We start from the raw sequence: 18,885 nt of genomic DNA on the forward strand, positions 1-18,885 counted from the left end.
ATCTCTCACTCACATGAGTGGAAATTTTGGATACACAAAAAGTCTGAGTCTGCTCTTGGTAGGGGTGTTTCCTGCTAACCATTACTAAACAGTACGCTGGTGAGGAGAGGGACCTCACGCCTCTAACTGGACCTGAAGAGTGATCAGACCAGAGCCTGTAAAGCAGAGCTCAAGCCACCAACAGACTGCCCATCAACGTGTATTTTCAAAATGTGCTGCAAATAAATGTTGCTGACCTGCATGGGTGTCACTGATGGATGGTCTACTTTAGTGTACCCAGAACACGAGCACTTTGAAAATCAGGTATTTCTACTGAGAGGTATTTTATTGGCTTAATTTTTAATTTTTCGTTTACACTATTTAAATTTTGCCTAAGAATTTTTTAGAACCCAGAACTTAGTGCATTTCATTTTATAAAATTAGAATAATTTATATCCTTCTCTTTTCATTGAAAAAGAAATAATGTATAGCCCAAATACATGTAGGGGTATAAATACTTCATGAATGACAGCTGTTTCACTTATTTTACGATCTGCTTAACGGTGGTTTAGACATTGCTCAACCAAATAACTTTGGCAACTTGCACAAAAATGTCCTTAAATCAAAAGTGATGGTAACGCTTGCTTTAATGAGGCCTTCATTACGAAGAGAACTGGAAAGAGAGAGGAGTGTAAGTGCTGCGGAGGTTACCGTGTCCCTAAACCATGCTGCTTTGTATTTGTATGTGAAACGGGTATGGCTGGTAGATGACAGGTGGTTGTCCGTGAGCAATGTAGTAATTACTGAAGTTTCTGTCACTGATATACGGAGCAGGCTGATAATAGCAGGTTACATTGGCTGCATTTGGGATGATATTTTGTTCTCCGAGCACTTTTAAAGCCAGAATTGTGATCATATTCAGAGTTTGTCTTCGTTCATGTCCCATGAGACAGACTGTGCTCTCGTTTACAACTCCACGCAGAGTCATCAAGTAGTCATACTTGCTTTTCTCTTCTCCAATGAAATGGTTGCGCAGATATGACTCAATTTTCCTTTGCTGCTCAGCAACATCTGGAAAATCAATGAAAAACCTGGAGCACATGTAACGTTCCAGAGATTTAATTTCAGCCTCATCTGCTGGCTTAAAGTCACGAACCAGGAGATTGCTGTACTTCAGGAGGCCACCTCCTCTGATTTCCTCTGGGTTCCTTGTGGAAATCAGCTTGTATTTTAAGTGGTCCATTGCTTCGTTGAAGTCTCCATACATACTCTCGGCGATGACAGTGGGGTGAGAGTCTTCTGTCAGTTTGCAGTCTGTTGCCCTGTAAACATTCAGGATGGAGTCCAGGATGATTTGGAAGGAGTCCACGCTAAACTCAAACTGCCGTCTGAGTGAGTTGACGAACTTTAATTCTACATTTTTGCCGCTGTTGTTCGACAGTGAGATGAGGCTCCAGCGATCATGGTCGGTGGAGACTTTGACCATCTTCTGCACATAGGCATCTTTCATGGTCTGAGCAGTGATTTTTTCCTTATTAACACATTTTGGCAAGAAGTCCAATAGGCAATTAAGAACTGCTTCCTTAACAATCTGGAACTCAAGCTCACTTGGAAGTTCCACCCCAAAAATGATGTCTAGGTCCTTGTAACTGGTTCCATTCTGCTTTACCAGGATGTGACTGGCTGTCGAACCGTTCAGGCGGATATCTCTAACATTGATTTGCTTTTCAATGAGCTGTTCCTTTACCACATGAATAATATCCTTCGGCTTTACATCCAGTGTTGGAAAATTTCCTCTGCCATGAATAGGTATGACCTCAGCTAAAACTTGATCCAGGATTTTAATCTGATCCCAGGTGAGACTACTGAATCTGTGGCCTAAGTCCTCAGTCATCGTGATGTCGGTTGGCTAACTAGGGAGAAACAGAAATTAAGAGAGAAATGTTAGAACTTGCTCAAATACGAGAGCGCCTGACATCTCACTCGGTTATAACAAACATGTATCTTCCTTCCCCAGCGCAGTGACAAAGCAGTTCATTTTCCAGAGACACAATCCCAGTTAACGGTCTGAGTCAACCACTGCACTTGTCACAGGACTTTAACTGAATTTTAATGTACTTGGGTTTTAATACTGCTGAGAAACCATTGTCATTGTATAAACTATGACTCAAAGTAAATGCAGTAAACCATATAGACTTGATCTAAAGCTACTCAAAGGTTAATAACATGAAATACTTGGTAGCTATAATGAAACTCCAAATACATTATTTCACTATGAAGAGCTAAAATGAGCAGATTTGTTCTTTCTGTCCTGCCTAGAAATCTCCCTTTATCTTCAGTGATTTCCATACTTGAAACTACTGAAAGACCAGGAAGTTTGTTGTTTTATTTTTAAAGCAGGAATGGTGCAGCATGCTCATTGTTTACCTAGCCATATGCCTTGGGTGTACTTGAGTCTCTATGGATCACCTACACGCACACATCCTTTAGTACCACTTGTTGCGGTTTAAGAACTGGTTATCCGATAATTGTTAAGCTGTTTCTACTGTGATTCTGAGGCAAAACCTTTTCCTTCTAAGCCATTAACCATGTTCCTATGTTAATGTACCAACGCTGCAAGTTATGGTTCGCAGAGCCAATAAGAAAAACCCTTCCAGTCTGCACTGACACTCCAACAACTTCTCAAGAAAGCATGGAAAGAAGCACCTATAGAACAAAATATTGTATATATATAAAAAAGTATATATAAAATGAATTGAATGGGATGAAGCTCAGGCTCTGAAATTCCTCAGCTTAAAACTATATCCTTTTATATAAGATAGACCTTAGCATGGATAATTTATTTACTTTTTACAACGAGGAGGGAAAAAAGGTGCAACCCCCTCCACATTGGTTTTAAAATGTTTCTAATTTATCATACAAAAACTCTAGTTTAATTAAATTTTTGTAATGGGAATCTGCATGTTTGATTTTTTAAAATTGTATTGGTGTGTACTGTGAATATAATTAAGCACAATCATACATTTATACAATGAGGTGTGATTACAGTTAGTAAATAAGAAGTGCATTTAAGGAACTACAAAGAAGCAAAACATTGTTGGGCATTAGGTGTCCAAGGCGTAATGAAATATGCAGATCTCCATCTTACTGTCTCCTGACATTAACGTCAGTGTTACAGAAGAGAAACAGGTCAGAGGGCTACAACACTTCCAGAACTCCTGGGCATCATTTCATGCTGTGCCCCCTTTTGCCTGCTTACGCTTCCTCCGTTCTTTTCAGGTAGCTAACGCTCAGGCGGTTAAACCAAAAAGGTTTATTGCTGAATCCTGTCATACCATTTTCAATACTCTTTCATAATCCGCATGATAACTCACAGACGGATACTGTGATTTACTGGTAACTTTTCGATTAACCTGCATGCCTGGGCTGCTGTGCTTCGGTGCATGCAGTCTGAAGTTGTGTTTGCTGCTCTGAGCTACAGGCGAAGGAAGAGAATGCTTCTGGACATAGCAGGACCTTTCTTCATCGCTCCAGAGAGCAAAAACTCTTTAGTCAATACAGTTATTCGAAGCATTTCTTTACTCTCTGCAGTCAGATGTGAACATCCCCAACCCATGGGAAGCTGCAGTTTACACAGCTTATAGATGGAGGTACAGGCGCTGAAAACAACTTTGCTTACTGAAAGGAATTTCTTTCTCCTGCACAAACATAATTTTGCTTTCTCCTTAATGTTGCGTGTGTTAGCTAAGGCTTGTTTTGAGAGTATTTCTGTTGGGTTTGTGTAAGCTTAGTTCAGAAAGAATTCAGGGAAACTAAAAATTATTTTAAAACAATTGCAATAAAGTATTTGTAACATAGCAAGGGGGTTTAGATCATTGCTGCTGAAACACTACTTGCGCACCTAAAAAGAATACAAAAATAAAGATCACTGTATTCCTTAATACTGCATACAAACAGGATGGGAATTCTACTATGCCACTGAACTTTATAATCTATTTTCCACAGAAAAACTATGAAATCCCTTGTAGGCAGACTGTTTCTCAGACAGAGCTGTGTCTCCCAGCCATGCTGATGCAAAGCTGGAGTTTGGAGGGACTGAAGAATGGGGATGCGGAACTCGGGTGTTCAGGTGGGATCTGAAACAGCTCAGCGAGTCACCAGCGGCAGGGAAGAAGTGACTTTCGGGTATTGGCCACCCCTGCAAACAAACTATTGAAACATCGAGAAACGCTTTTGCAGACAGATGGCTAAAACATATTTTTTCAGCTAAAGCTCAAGAATAAAAATAAAGTGAAATCATATTGAGTAATAACACTTCCAAAAAGTCTATGCTGTTGTTTCTTAATCAGTAGTCACTACATATGTACGTTGTCATACAGTTTCCTTCCCTCGCCTCCAGATTCCACATTCTGGAATATTTTATAATTTCAAGTAACTTGTGAACTGACAAATGAGCTATTTTTCATATACTTCTACTACAGTTTCAGCTCCCAAGTAAGCTAATCAAGAACATACATAATTTCAAGCACCTTTCTTGCCTCGTTACAAAGAATGGAACTAACCATATGTTTGAAGTTAAATGCCTGCTTTAAAATTTGGCTAAATCAGGACCAAAGTTGGGAGTTACACACAGTATGTAATTATATACAGTATATACACATATATTTATATACAGTTTTGGTTATGTGATTTGTCTGATATTGCAAAACTTTGAGAGAGCTTTTCAAGGTTAATTCTGTGATGCAAAAGAAAGGGCTTAGAGAAAGGAATGTTGAAATTCAATCCACTTTTTTAGCAGAGGGACCCTCTTCAAACACTTTTTGAAAGTTAGAAGATGCAAGTATCCCTAAATAAGCTTAGAAATCCTTCCTTTATTGCTATATGGCTTTAGTTATTTCAGATTTTATTGCAATATACTAAGATTTAAAAATGATAGGAAAAGGTAATGTCAGTAAATACTTCTTTTGTGTTGAAGAGTCATACATCAAAATGTCATTTCTCTAAAGTGATTCCTGGAGAATTCGGTGATGCTTTGTGAATTCAAAGCCTCAACATTAATGTCTTATGATATATACTAAGAATTCTGTGCTGAAATAATGCCTTCAACTTGGACAAGCAAGGAAAATGTCATAGGAAAACCAGGAATTAAGTTGGCAAGAATATAATTAATCTACAGATTAATTTCTTAATCTAAATGAGCTTTTTTATTATTATTTACCGATTTGCTTCCAGTTTGCAACTCGGTACATAATGCTGCACTTTCCTAGAAGAACTTTCTCTTGTACTTTTCCTTATTCTTGTCTGGCAACAAGAACAATTCCCAGGCAATTTTATAGTCATTAGGAACCTTATTTCTTAAAATGGTGGTGAATTTATTTACCAAGGTGCTCAGGCTAACGTCAGGAGTTGTTATTATTAATGCAAGTAAGCCTCAGTTAAAATAAATCAGCAGCAGTACTGAGGCTACGATTAGTCAAAGCGTTGTGTAAAAGAAGAGAGACCAAGGGATGAAGGGAAGGCACCTCACTGCACGTGACCACAGCAGACAGATGAAGCCAAACCCAAGTGAGTGCCGGGATTGGGTCAGTTAATGGGAAAAGAAGCTTGAAAATTGCTTCATTCTTTGGGAATTGGTGATGTTTGCAATGGAGGGTGATCCCTGGAGGCAGCTATACCTCACTGCCCCTTTGCCGGCAGCAGCGTTATGCCGTTCAGGGTACCTATATACGTGACACAGGCTTGGAGAGCTGTTACTGACCGGCACCCCCAGCCCCAGCCTTCACTACGTCTGCCCTACTGCACCCTGTCAAAAGAATTGTTTCTTCAACTTCTTCCACATGAATACCTAAAAGTGTTTCATGTGTTTCACAGTGTTTTCCTATCTTAAAGTCTAGGCACAGGCAAATGGAAGGCTTGCATAAACACTGGCACTGTGGCAGTGAGAGGAACAGTCAGTCTTTGAAACTGTGTATTGAAAAAAAGGGGGTTTTCCCCTTGGTTTATCAGTATTCGTAACTTATTGAGACTCTCTCCTATTGATTTTTCTTAGTTTTTTCATTATGGATTTAAAATGTTACTATAAACTGCAGCGGACCCTGAATCCTGCCTGATTTAAGATCTCTGCTAGATAAAGTGATGAGGAAAAGTAGTTTTCAGGGTGTTTTCTTTTACATATACTGGCTAGAGAAGCACAGAATAAGATCAATCAGACCTAGCCAAATTTCGTGATATATTATCCTTATTATAAGTTAGAAAAATATTTCCCTCACTCAAGTTCCAACTTGTCCTTGAGTGGTCACCTTCAGCTGGTGAAGTGGTTGTGATGTGGAAAAATATTTAGTTACTGTGGGATCATTAAACACAGTTTTGCTAATTCTTACTCTTCATTTTTATATTGAAATCAGAGGGTCTAATTTTCTTCAGCAGGGTTTGGACCAAACAAGTGTGAATTTGGTTTTACAATGATGCTGAAAGATTTAGTTAACCACCTCTTAGCACTGCCATGCATCAGCTGCTTCAAAAAAATAAAACTAGATCGGGCTTTACGTCTGAATGAAGAAAATCTGCCGTGCTAATGATAGCTTTCATGTTCCACACAACTTTCACAGAAACAGATACTTACAGTCTAGAGGACAGTCTCATCAAACTTAGCTCATATTTTACCGATAAACTGTTTAGGTTCTCTTTTTATATACTCTAGAATGTTGTTTCAGAGTATTTTCAAAGGGTTTGCAATGTTCTGGCATTCTCAAGCCATCTCAAGAATACATCCAAAACAGTTTTTGTGCAGCTGTGTTAGGCCCATTCTCTTCCCTTTGCTTTTATCTACTCCCTTATTTACCTGTTTTACAACAATTATATGGAATACTTTAATGCTCCAATTGTCTCTGCTTTGCACTTGAAATCAGTTGTGAAGGGACCTTTTACAGATAAAGCAAAATATCTTGTCAGCTGCCATAGTGCCTTACTTTTGGGGGTTACCCCAGAGGTGCTCAAAGTAACTATTGCAATTCTCTTCTTACATCTCCGTATTGCTTTTGCTGCATTCACATTATATGTATCACTAATGACTTCCACAATATCTTGCTAAAGCTTTATTTTAGTTCAAAGATACATTTTTCTATTAAGCCAGACTTTTAGAAGTATTTTGCGTGCTCACTGACTTAAGGACTGCAGCTGACCTAAGCTCTGAAGGCAAGAATGTCAAATATGTAAGGCATCCGAGTCATAATTTAAAGGTGTATGAGACAAGTAGAAGCAGTAAAGCATCTGGGGCATCCTAAATGAGGACATATTTAAACTGGTTTGACAGTGTTTTTCATGAGTTTTTCCTTCCATTAATGTTAATGCATGCAGTGAAGATACTGTTTATTTATCCTGTTATCATGAGGTAACGCATGAGTTGCCATAAGTTTTCAGTACAGCTACCATCTAGTTATCCTGAAATAACAAATAACTCAAGGCCATATGCTCTTCTCCTGTGAGATAAGGTTGCATGGTGTGCAAAATACACTTAAGCAGAAAGCAGTTTTCTTGGACTATGACACAGAATATCACCTTCAAGGGCAGAACAAGTAAGCAGGAAGAGAGAGACTTTATCAACAAAAAATGTATCCTACCTTTTCTTAAAACCAACCCAAGGAACGGCGAAAAGCACCAGAGTCATGTACCAGCCTGCACCAGCCTTTCTCCCAGATAAAAATGGTGTGCAGAGCAGTACAACCCAAGGGCAGCCATACCCTCCTACAGCACAACGCTGGGAGAAGGAACCGAGCAGCCTACACCTCTACTGGAACGGTACAGGATATTGGGTTGATGGGCTGGGAGTTCTCAGGAGGGACAAAATAATTCAGGAGTTTAATTTGGGCAACCGGTACAAATACATACTCCACATTATACCATCCTGGAGATCTGGGGCTTTTTGGATGTCAGTTTTTTCCATCATGACTCATGGTACACTCGTTCTTAGCTGCATGTGGGTCCCCTCGCAGCAACATTTTCAAGGCCAGATGTATCATGACTTTGTATTGGTTCCCACAACACATGAGGTTCCTTCTTAAGTGGCCTCCAGGTTCGAACAAACCAAGCCCTCGTAAATAGCATGGTATTAGGCACGGTCAATCTTCTCATTTGCTCTAAAATACTGTAATAACTTTAAAAAAAAATATGATATGCAATATTTTGTCTATTTGTGGCTGTGGTCATCACTGAGAAGTTACTGCTTGAGGTAAAGATGATTTGTACTACCGAATGCAGACTATGGACATCCTGAATAACATTTCCAGAGAGAATGCCACATCCCACAGACCTACCGTGGCAGGACGATTGGCAAGCATGTATTTCAGCGGAGTTAATAGGATGACTCACTGGATCCTTTGGTAAAAATATGAATTGTCATCTTGTCACTGACAAAAACATGAACCTCCCAGGGAAAGCTGCAGGAAAAAAAAAAAGACCAACAACAATAACATTCATTTTGAGAGAAATGTTAACTACCAGTCACCTGCTGTACATAATAAATCATGCATTACAACTTGGCAGTCCTGCAGTCATAACAATAGCCTTTTAAGTTGGAAATGATAAGGTAAAAGCAGTGGAAAGGCACAGAAGTGCTTATAAAGACTCTGGGTTTCAGGTCATACATAATTCCCTGTAAGTAAGGATGTTAACAAACTTACTATTTTCTCCCTGGGATTTTGAAGAAGAATTTAATATTATCAATAGGCATGCAACTTAGCAGGGACACAGTGGAATCATACAAAAAAACAGAACTAATAACAACTCAGCAAAATTAAACATGATGAATTGCATAGTGGCTTCATAAGCTTTCTAAAAATGCATGCAGATGACAGGAAGGTCTTGTTTCCTGGCAGACTAGGTTGTTGGTTCCTTTACAGTAAGCGCAGGATTCTTCAGCCTGTTGCTGGAATCTCCACGCACTGAATGGCCCACTGACTGGCTATGCAGGAATTACAGCTATGTTTTGCAAGTAATCCCATCTATCATAAAGGCACTTTTACATTTTTGTTTCTCATTTCGAAGACATGCTGACAGCTAGGTAGCCTTTTCAAGGCTTTCCTTCAAAGACCTCCATTCCAGCACCCCTTCCGACAAAGTGCACAACACCTACCCAAGGTTCCTTAACTATCCCGAGGAGGGCTCTGTCCACTGCCTGATTTGTGAATGTGAATTTACTCCTTGTTGCTGAGTTATGTTCCTCAACCTCAACTTTTATGCTGAAAGTATAGCTCCTTCTGAGTAAAGATAACTTTACAAGTATGACTTGAGTGTAAATATATGCATAACCTGCAGGAAAAGCTGAAATGATAGCCCAAGGAGCTACGGACTCTATTATTCTTTTTATTAAGAATATTATGGATTTTTCCTCCATGCTACAGCAGTGAGATATTTATCACTGAGTATGCCATTTTACTGCTGCCAGAAACCCAGTACCTGCTTTCCTCACTCTGTGAGAACCTGTCTCCTGTGCCAGGACCTGTCTACAGCATTCATTTGCTTTCCAACTCTTGATGGGCTACTAATTGAAGGAATGAATGTTTCCTGACTTGCTCCTCAAATCTGTGCAGCGATGGCTCATGTTTGCAGCTGGGAATGAAGGGTTAAGTCTGGCAAGGGCTGGGCTCTGGTTAGCCTGAAAGTGAGAAGCCAGTTGTGTCTTCAATGGCAAAGAAAAGAGGTTCTGGACTGCTTAGATAAAAGAGTCTCAGCATGTGGAGTCTGGCTGCCTGGAGGAAAAGTCAGACAAATATATAATCGGTTACTTAAAAAAAACCCACCGAAATACAAAATTCTTTTTAACAATGAACAATTGATATTTCTTTCTGTGCAGGGGTGGGAGGTTTAATGGATATATGATATCCATTAATGGATATATCATCATGATAGTATAGATTAACAGCAGAGTAGAATTAATGGCTTCCCCAGGTGATATTTAGGGGAAGGAGAGAGAGCTTTTTTTCTTTTTCTTTGGTAGAAGAACAACCATTATTATATAATATGTTCATAAAAGCAGCAGCTGAGACTGATGAAGTGCTTCGGCTGTTGGGACATTATTCTCAATGGCTGCCTTTTATTGGCTCCATCATTACAGGAAAAAGGCATCATTTCATTATTCTCTACTCATAGTTTCCAGGATTTTTGAATTGTGATGATATGCACCAACAAACTAATTTCAAAGCCTTTTACCCTTGTGTCTCTGTGTATAACAAGTGAAAGACTATAATGAGAACCAGCAGGGTCTAGGAGATAATGCATCACTCTGTGCCTTGGGTTTCCCCCTCCGACACGCTGTGCCACAAATACTGCTTGAGAGCACGTTCCTGGTCGGTCACTGCTTTTGGGTGTGCCTACTCCCAGGTCCCACCATGGGGCATACTGACCCCCAAACCTATTGGGTGACAGCGTCTCCCATGGGATTCAGTGAGTGTGGAGGTTGCTCGGACACCTTATCCGCTGACCCAGGGCATGTCAAGGTGATTCCCCCAAGTCAGCAAGAACGACAGCCAAGGATCCCCTCCCCTCTCCAGAGATGCTTGCCTCCCCCTCTCTGCCTGCCAGCTTCCAAGAGCAGCGCATGACTGCTCTGCTTAGCTCCTCAGTCTAATACCAAAATCTATTTACTCACTCGAGATACCAGTGACTCAATCTGAAGCTCACTTATCAAAAACTCTCATTATTATGACTAAACTGCAGCAAAAGCAGGCAAGGTAAAGAATGAAACAATCCTCCTTTTCCATCTATTAACCATCTTCATAATTATCTCTCCCCTTCAAATGCCAGAGGAAGAGGGATGAGCTATGCAGTGTGCCATTACAGTCCTAATTCTGGGCTGTTTTCAGGGGATAGAGGACGTTACAAAGTCAAGGCTTTCCTCAGAAACTCTCCAGAGGCTTCCTCCCCTCATCTACACCAAGGGAGACCCGGTGAGTTACAAACGTGGCAGAATGTTCCCAAGAACCTGCCTTGTGGGACCACCTTGGTCATGAAAGCATTGGAGGATAGTGCCAGGTTTGCAGTCATGTCTATTTTGAGTGTTCCAACAAAACACACACAGTAAATTGAATGGATTTCTTTTTTTTTTTTTTTTCCTGATCATATCCAAAAATGCTATGTCTTGCTGGAAGCTGCATTTAGTTCATTCAATCAATGCGATGCTTTTTTTTTTCCCTTCTGAATCAGTACTGAGCCATTGAAGTATCGAGGGTGGATTTTGATAGTATGATGGATTTGGAGGGTTTTCCTTGGGGTGAGCCAGAAAGCTGAAGACATACGCAGTCATGTTCCATAAAGCCCTCTCTGCATCACTCCTGCTCTGCTCTGCCTATTTCATAAAACTATTTGCTATTAAGCAATTATCCTGTTTCACTCCAGAAGTATTTTCATTTTATGGCAGAAGACATGAACCCTGGGCACAGGCTCCAGGTTGACTTGTTAAGCAGTCTAGGATCCCTCTGAAGAAGGGCTTTTTGTGGCTGCTACAGCAAGTGATGAGTTTAAACTGAATTGGAAAAAACTTCTGTATCCTGGACCAGGCTTGGCTGGCACCTCCCACAAAAAAGTGTCTGAGGGCAAGCTGGGGTCCTTTTCAAAGATTACTATGTCTTCCACTGCTCGCTTGAATTACTCTTGGTGTTTATCATGTTAACATATAATTCATATTATTATGACTTATTTCCATACTTAAATTAGAAAGTTATTCTCTGACTACACAGAGCCTCCCCCTGTGTACAGGGGCTCTCTGAATACAGTAGTGGGATTTCCTTTTGATGTTATTTTCCCAATTTTAGGAGTTACATTGTAAAAGTGGGGAAAAATACATGACCTATTTATTAACTTCAAAGTATTTGCTGTACAAGACTTTATTCTTAATTCTACATAAGTAAGAGCTAGGATATGTTTTCTAGAGTTCTGTGATAAAGTAAAACACAGCATAACTCGACTCCAGCTGCCTCAGGGAAAAGGATTATGGCTGCAGCACCAGGACCAGGGTACTGCTACTCTGTAGCGAAGGCAGCATGAAATGTCTCTGTTGACATTATTACTAAAATGCAGAGAGAAGATAAAGCAATGATAGACCAAAGAAAAAGGCTAAGGCCCTGCAGCAAAGATGTGTGTATTCGTGACTTTTCCATCACTATCAATAATGCATAATGACCATCATGTGGATGATGACACCGATTTTTGAGAAAGACTGAGTCAAGCTTTCTATCACCAAATGTGAAAAAACATTCAACGTGACATTGGATGTCAAGAAGACAGGACCTGCTAGATAAGCAAAGAGCCGGCAGAAAGGGTAATGGAGAAGAAAATCAGCTGATGTTGACATAAATTGACATCTGCTGTGCCAGTTTGTAATGTTTTATGGAAGTAAACCATTCTTTTGTTAATATGTACTGAAAGAAACAGTTTTTAGGGCCACAAAAATATCTTGGCTAGAAAAAAAATGCTAAATGATGCTTTGTCTGTGAGCAATTGTGCAACTTGAAGAAACCATGTTCAATATTATGCTCAGATTTTACAGCTATCTATGTTCTCCCTTTATGTACTGCCCTCTAATTCTGCATGGCAGTAGGCAATAGGTACATTGCTGATTCCCTGTGGTATCTTAGATTCTGTAACAATGCTTTAAATAATTATTTTTGCATGAAGATCATGGTAGCAAAAGGGAAAAGCCAGACCAGAACTTTCAAAACGTTTATGTTTGAATCCCAATGGCATAACTTCAGTCCTCAACCAGAAATTGTTCCACTGTAAATGAGAGCAGAACTGGCCCAGTGTCCATGGCTGGGCACCTGACTTCAGGAAGATAAATTCAGAGCTCACTCCCACTCTGCGTGGACCATCCCTGACTCCATTTTACCTATAGATTCATGGTGAAATTTGACTTGGAGTTTCCCTACAAATCTTGTAACTGTTCCATTAAGCTTCATCCATTAAAACCAGTGGGAGTGAAACACAGTCATGTAAGACATATGTGTGATGTGTAAGACACATGCCTTAAATCTGCAAGACAAATTCCATCCCCATACGCAGATGATTATCAAGCTACTGGGAATGCAACAAACACTGTCAATAATGTCAGGGTGACTCACTAAGGGCGGCTCAGCATGAATGGAAAAGGCAAAGCAGAGCACAAGCTACCAACATTTTCACCCCTTGCTACAGCCAAGCACTGGTGGTACGGACCAAACCCGTCCTGGCTGTGAGGAGCCCTGATTCACACCCAGGAGTTCCGGAGCTGCAGCTGAGGACAGAGTCTGATCTTCAGAGCCCAGAACTAGCAAGGCCATGAAACTAATCTGAATTAGGAGCATTTTGAAAATACGTGTAGAATTTCAATCCTTCAAGCAGCGTTAATTAAAGAATCAATTTCCACTGACAGCCTAAATGCTGCTTAATTTACTCTCCAAAATAACTCAATCTCAATGTGATTTCAATGTGATCTCTCAAGGAACTTTGTCTGCTTATCTCTCCCTGATTTATAGTGGATTCATAAATTACCAGACTCTACTGCATCAGCAGTTACTTCTGAACTTGAGCAGTAGCTGGTGATATGCTCTCCAGGGCAGGAATTTAAGTTCAGGCCTTCGCTCACAAGGGTCGACTTTAGATGTCTCTCTGGCAGCTGAATCGTTACAGAGCACAACGTAGTCCTTACCACGGTGCTGTATGTCTGATGCCTAATGAGGCAACAAAACTAAATTTGCTGTAAAGTTATGCCTGTAATGCATAGCTGAGCAGGGACAGCGTGCAAGCAACACTATCGTGAGGTCAAAGGTTTGCAGTAACTGCAAATTAAAGGAAATTATTGCTGTCCTCTTTAAACTAAGCTGTGGGAATGCAAGAGGGCTAAGGTATAAGGACAGAAGACATAATCCAGCCTCTGCTATTCTCCCCTCTGCACACAAAGCCCTTACTCCTCACTGTGGGATGCGGCAGCCACAGCACATGGGAGGATGGAAGGACAAGGGGATCGGTTTTACATTTCTGAAAGGGACATACACAAGCCACATCCGACTCTAAGGAGAACACAAGAGCGTGAAGTGTGAGTCCCTGCTCTTGATCCACTCCCACTTATTCATTTCTTGGCCTTTAGCAGTGATCCACGTCATTATTCATACCTACCTTGCTGCTTTTTATGAGAGCCATGAACAAACTATTATTGTTAACGCAGCACGCGGAAGGCAATGTGTGTGCCTGTGTAGCCAAGCATGGTTTTTTTGATGGAATAACGAATACGGTTAAAGATTTGCGGTGGATTAGCAGATGCATCAGAGACATGCTTGCGGATGGGAGAAGGCAGGGAGCACGGGAGAGTGATTCCCTGGCTGGGAAGACGCAGAATGCTGGCCCCGGGTTGCTGGAAGCCAGTTGTGCTTTGCAGGCAGGCGTAAGCAGAGCCCTCCCACAGCTGGGGCAGGAACCCCAGCTCGCCGGCTGCCACCCCCAGGCTCTGCCCCCACGCCGGGCACACGGGGGCCCCTCTCTGGACGCCTCAAAAAGGCCTGAAAAAGCCTTAGGAAGGGCTGCTTTGCCTGGATGAGATGACTGAGCTGCCAGCATGTCATCGGACAGCCAGCCCCGAAGACCACACTCCTGCCTTCTGCTATAAATTTGGTGGGGCAGGTCTTGCCCCAAATTCAAGAAATGTTTAGGATCCACGGCAATGAGTGCCCGTAGGAGGACGTGCCACCAAACCGCCCCCCCCCCCGCCTAACTGCCAAACTGCTCTTTTCAGTAAGTTGGTAAAGTTTGTATGGAAAACGCCTCAGACAGGCGGGCGGGGGGGCAGACCCGAGCCGACCGCTCCAGCTCTTACAAAGTTTTGTAACTCAGACCGACGGCTCCCAAGGGACGCGGGGGGGACCGACCGGCACAACCCCCCCTCCGCCCCAGGCACCCCCGACCCACCGCCGCGGGAGGACCCCGGCCCGGCGGCTGCCCGGCCCCAGCGCGGCTCTGCCCGCCGGGCCCCCCCGCCGCCCCGTGACCCCCCGCGGGGCTGGGGGCCGCGGCACGCCGGGCTCCCGCACCGCCGGCCCGGCCGCCGGGGGACGGGGACCGCAGGGCTCCCCGCGGGGGCACTCACCGCGCAGGCCCGAGCCCGCTCCTCCAGCGCAGGCCCCGGCGCTGCTCCCGCGGGGCAGAGGCACCGCCGAGCCGGGGCCGCCGCCGCTGCTGTCCGCGGCCGCCCCGGTGCTGAAGCGGCCCGGCCCGCCCCTCCCTCCCGCCTCCGCCGGCCCTTGTAGCGTAAAGCCGTGGCCATGGCAACGCGCGTCACGCACCCGAGGAGGGGCCGCCGGGGCTCCCGCCGCCCGCGCTCCCGCCCGCCGCCTCACGGGGGCGGCCGCGCCGCAGGGAGGCCCCGGGGCCGCCCCGTCCCCGCCGCCCCCTGCCCGCCGCCCACCGGGGGCCGCGCCGCGGGGAGGCCGGGGGAGGCCGGGGGCACCGGCGGAGGGGGACCGCTGTGTTTGGCGGGTTCCCGCGGGTGGCTCGGGCCCTGCGGGGTCGCATCGACCGGCCGGCTCTGCCCTGCCAGCGGGATGGGGCCCCCCGGGGCCCAGCACTGGCCCTCAGCCCACCGCCCGCTCCCCGGCAGCGGGGCCGGAGACCCCGGGTCCCAGCACCGGCCCGAGGCCGGAGGCCCACCGCCTGCTCCCCCGGGGCCCACCGCCTGCTCCCTCGAGGCCCTGCACCGGCCCTCTGCCCACCGCCTGCTCCCCGGCAGCAGGGCCAGAGCCCCCGGCCAGCAGCGCCGCAGGGGCCCCGGCACCCCCGCAGCCCGGTGAGGAAGGTCTGTGGTGCCCCATTTCCCCGTTCATTAACACCCCAAGAAACGTCAGGACAAAACTTGTTAGATTTTGGGATCCGTAAGGTTTTTGGCCTCACTATTTCTGTCGCAGGCACAACAGGAAGGCTCAGCTGAGGTCAGCCCCTCACCTGGCTATAGATACACTGTGCCTATATATATATATATAGATATATACACACACACACATTAGATACAAGTGCAGCAAGAAGACCTGAAGTTGCCGAGGTTTAGAACACCAGGCTTCCCCACTGCTGCAGGCTTCTAAAATGTATTATCTTTGATCAATTATTTAACTGGCTAGATGGAATAAAACCCTGTACAGGGTGAGGTTGTGGCATTTGTGCTGGTTTTGGTCATTTCCGTGCCACTGTAATACTACATACCTTGTATTTGCTGTTGTACGGTGTCAAAGTTTGCTTTTTGCCACCACACGGAACTAAAATGAGAGATAATTTACTGTTCTTAGAAATGATGCCAAATGGGTAAACCATGATTATTTTTGAAAAAAGTGTAGATTTAGTACTCAGTGACTCATAACAATGAGCATACTTTGACAAAAAAAGGTTATGGAAGTATTTTAAGCTGCATTTTATCATAGGCAAATATGTATAATAACCTTAAATAGCCGTGTCTGTACTTTAACTTACAGCACCCAGATACTTCTAGACTGGCTCTTGGGGATTACGCCAAAGCAAGATTTTAACCTTTTATCTCAAAAGAAACCACAGCAATGAAATACGACCCTTGTTTAAGATAAAAATCCCCAAACCAGCTGTTATTCTTTAGGACCCTTAAAACATTCTTCAATGTTTCTTTTATCTTGAAAACAGTTTTATGGATCTAGTGGTAAGAGCAATTGTAGGAATTACAAAGCACTTCACAATTAAAGAATCCCACTCCTGAGCCGACTTCATTTTATGTCATAGACGCCATGTTAGTTAATGTTATTTTGTGTTCCTAGTTGTGAAAAGTGTTTAAATTAATTTATATTATTTTGCTAGTTTATTAGTTCTTTATTGTTTATTACTGTATTAACTTATATTCCTAGTTGTCAGAATAGGGGGAAAAAAAGGTAATGAGACTTTTGTAACTTAAAAATCCTCATAAACTCCAAACACAAACCAATTCTCATCTACAATAACTGTATTTTCCAGCTGCCTGTTTCTGGGCCACCGTAGCTGAGCTGGAGGCCAGTGGCGCTGAACAAGCAGCACGCTGCCAGAGAGATGAACTGGACGGGTTGTACATGCTCAGCTGGTGCCAGGACAAAGCCCACAGCTCTGCCCAACCATTGCATGTAGCTATTGAATGATTAATTGGACAAATTAATTAGTTAATGGTCCTACTGCAGTTTGAAAACAGTGAACTGCTAAGTAAAAACTACGTGTCGTTCTTTTTTTCTTCACTCTATATCACTAGGTAATTGCCAGCACCATGGTATGGCTGGGTAAGGGAATCGCATTTAGTAAACGCCGAAAAGCTTATGTTCAATGGCCGATGAACCTACATAAATCGATGTCAGGCAGGGAGAGCTGGATTTTCTTGGATTTGTGCCTTTACCTCTGCGCATTTTCAGAGAGGCGGATGTAAATATTGTGCCATCGTGATGTCACCAGGCTGCTGTGCATGGCCACAGGCAGGCAGGCCAGGGACATGATCACTGGGCTGGCAGCAGTATATTCTTCAAGTTGAAAAGCAGCAGGACACTGAATGAAGGAGAAAGACGTCTGTATGATGACAACCTGGGGCCACTGAGGTTGCTGGGACTTTTGCTGCTGAGTTCAGTAAAGCTGGGATTTCACCCAGAGCACTTTGTTTGTTTTGGTAATGAGGATGTTAAAAGCAACCTCTGAGGCCAGGTGTCTTCTGCCAATGTGATGTACAGGAAACGCTCTCTAAAGCATGGGTGCTGCCTCCTCCTACTTTGGCCCTAACTCAAGAAGGCACTTAACATATACATAAATACATTTCTTGTCAGCAAAGCTTTTGAGCAAACACCTAGTTTAAAGATTTGCTTATTTCCGATTCATTGGTTAAGAAGCAAGGTATTACTCCACAAGAGTAAAAAATGAGAAAATCTAGCTGTAAATCCTTATCATTTACATCATTTATAACCAGAGCTTAGTCATCTTTTGACCAGTGATGCACAGCACTGATTTCTTGCTGAATGAAATTTTAGAAGCACAGCCAATTTTTCAGAGAGGCTTGGAACTATGCCCTGTATCAGGTGTTATGAATGCAAAACTCAAGGCCCACAACAAGTCGTGGATAATCTAACGCAAGGTCACATTTTTCCAGAATAACAGCACCTAAATCCTCAACTGTGACAATGGGGTCCAGCCTTACTTTCAGATTTTATCAAATTTCATAGGGATTGTGATGTGCAGAACAAGTTCAGACTGCAATAGCAATAAAGGCAGTTGCAAAATGTTGAAGATTACAGAGTCTGAAACTGTAAAGGTCAGATCCTGATCTACGCTTCCACACTTCTCACATGTATTTAGATCTGAGATACCCTGTGCACTTAGCTCTCCGCTCTGCAGTTCAGTGAGGTGGAAGAAAATCATCTTTACCTTTGGAAAATTCCATCACAGGACTACGTTTTCGTTCCAAAATTCCAGAATTTCATGTCATGAATGATGCATATTCTGTCTCAAAGGAAATTGTCTGAGAAAAAAAAATTCCCATGGCCTTAATTTTAAGCATATTTTTTGGAGTCAACATGAGTGTGTGTGTGCGCGCGCGTGTGTGTGTGTCTCTGTGTGTGTGTCTGTGTGTGTGTGTCTGTGTCTGTCTGTCTGTGTCTGTCCGTGTCTGTGTGTCTGTGTGTCTGTGTGTCTGTGTCTGTGTGTGTGTCTGTGTCTGTGAAAGTGGACTTTCCAGGTTAACTAGGCATTCACTTTTGCATGCACACACAAAAAGAGAAACACAACTGTAAGACATTTTCCTTTCCAGCCTGCCAGGGTGAGGCCGGCAGACTGCACATATGACTGTCAGAGCACTATAAGCTCTTCCTCTCATCACCAAGGACCCTGGACTGAGCACTCAGCCAGATTTCAGAAGGAATTTATACC

General features: G+C 43.3%; 1 protein-coding gene across 1 annotated transcript; it reads right to left on the reverse strand.

Annotated features, from left to right (window-relative positions):
- Positions 1 to 624: 624 nt before the first annotated feature.
- TENT5D (terminal nucleotidyltransferase 5D) lies at positions 625 to 15,208 on the reverse strand. The gene is made up of 3 exons (XM_055727826.1): positions 15,089 to 15,208; positions 8,292 to 8,414; positions 625 to 1,892 (listed from the first exon to the last, which is right to left on the reverse strand). The coding sequence occupies exon 3, from the start codon at positions 1,871 to 1,873 to the stop codon at positions 698 to 700; it is 1,176 nt and encodes a 391-aa protein (XP_055583801.1). The 5' UTR covers positions 1,874 to 1,892; positions 8,292 to 8,414; positions 15,089 to 15,208; the 3' UTR covers positions 625 to 697.
- Positions 15,209 to 18,885: the final 3,677 nt, after the last annotated feature.

This window comes from Falco cherrug, chromosome 15 (genome assembly GCF_023634085.1).
Source record: "Falco cherrug isolate bFalChe1 chromosome 15, bFalChe1.pri, whole genome shotgun sequence".
Lineage (NCBI taxonomy): Eukaryota > Metazoa > Chordata > Aves > Falconiformes > Falconidae > Falco > Falco cherrug.